Raw genomic sequence first — 1,418 nt, 5'->3', positions numbered from 1 at the left:
CGAACTGCCCTTCGGGCCAACCTCCAAACCAAATCCTTCCCCTGCACCATCACCCCCACAGGTGCAGCCGCAGAACCATGGGTCAAAGCCATAGAAGACATGAGAGAGCTCCGACTCAAATATCTAGGGTCTGACAACCCGCTCGAGGCACGCTCCACGCCGATATTTAACAACCCTACCCTTCACCTCCCCCCCTCCATAACAAAATTCCACAACCTATTCAATACAGCCCAATTACTCACAGTCACTAACTACTTCACACCAGACGACACCGCGTACTTCGCCACCTCCATCGACCCATACATTAATTGCCGCTACCCCAGATCGACAGACGAACAGATAATCATCCCGCTGAGAGGAGGCCACTGGCATACCACAGATCGAGCGAAGGTGCACTACGCCTGGCACGAGCTAGGAATAATTCTCAACAAAAGGGGGCTCAACCCCGCGCACAGGAAGGCCAACCTCCTAAGAAGGGAAATCTGGCACGGCTATGTCGCGTCGTTCTCTTCTGCCTCGTCCTGTGACGCCGCCGCCTGCCGGTCCCTTGTTCTCGCGGCTTCTTTCGGCAAGCCCAGTAAAAGAAAGAAAGAAAACAGACAACCCAAGGGAGGGATGGGAGGACGGCACGCCGCCACCACACAGGGATTTTAAGGAGAGGAGTGTGATGCGCTAGCCGTCGCCCACCCTAGGGAGTCTGCCTCTTCCTATCTCTTTTCGCAGTCTCTCGCCGATTCTCGCTGCAACCTTCATGCCACCTCGCGGCCGTCCCACTCTCGTCGTTCTCTCCCTTGTCACTTCCTCCTCTGTCGCGTCATTCTCTTCTGCCTCGTCCTGCGCCGCCGCCGCCTGCCGTTCCCTTGTTCTCTCGGCTTCTTTCGCCTTTCGGCGCAGCTCCGCCCTCCTTGCTGCGTATCCTGGCCCCTCGAGTCTATCGAGGCAAGCCCAGTGTTGTGCGTGTGAGCTTGGTGTAAATTCTTTTTCTCGGCGTTCGCTTTCAAGGGTCAAGTGCATCTCCCTGAAGAGGCAGCACACACACATGATGCTGCTCGCGTGGGCAAGCACGCTCACGCTGTCTCTGTTGCCGAATCGAACTTCGCTTGCGTACGACGAGCAGGAGAAGACCGGAAGTGGAGCACTGCGGCAAGCGTTGCCCCACGCTGTTGTCGGCTGCAGCGACCGCTGGCGGCAAGATGGTAGGCAGCACGCTCCTGCCGCAAGCAAGATGAACAAGCGCTTTTGCCCCCGCGACGCGAGCTTTGGCTGCGGCGAGTCTGAGGCATGCTATGTTGAGACGGGTCCATCTCGCGGCGCAAGCTCCAAGCTCGCACAGTCGCATTACGTCATCAGTTCGGTTCGCGAACCATGTGACTGGCTGGTGAGCTTGTTCTTTTGGCGCCGGCCCGATCTGGCTGCTC

General features: G+C 57.9%; 1 protein-coding gene across 1 annotated transcript; it reads left to right on the top strand.

Moving 5' to 3' along the window:
• Nucleotides 1-1,039: 1,039 nt before the first annotated feature.
• Nucleotides 1,040-1,371, top strand: EMIHUDRAFT_257824 (hypothetical protein; the record flags this gene model as incomplete). Its single annotated transcript, XM_005762496.1, has 2 exons — nt 1,040-1,288; nt 1,351-1,371. The coding sequence occupies 2 exons, from the start codon at nt 1,040-1,042 to the stop codon at nt 1,369-1,371; spliced, it is 270 nt and encodes an 89-aa protein (XP_005762553.1).
• Nucleotides 1,372-1,418: the final 47 nt, after the last annotated feature.

This window comes from Emiliania huxleyi, assembly GCF_000372725.1.
Source record: "Emiliania huxleyi CCMP1516 unplaced genomic scaffold EMIHUscaffold_6751, whole genome shotgun sequence".
Taxonomy (NCBI): domain Eukaryota; phylum Haptophyta; order Isochrysidales; family Noelaerhabdaceae; genus Emiliania; species Emiliania huxleyi.
The sequence above is the reverse complement of the archived record's forward strand: the minus strand, read 5'-3'. Positions and strand labels throughout refer to the sequence as shown.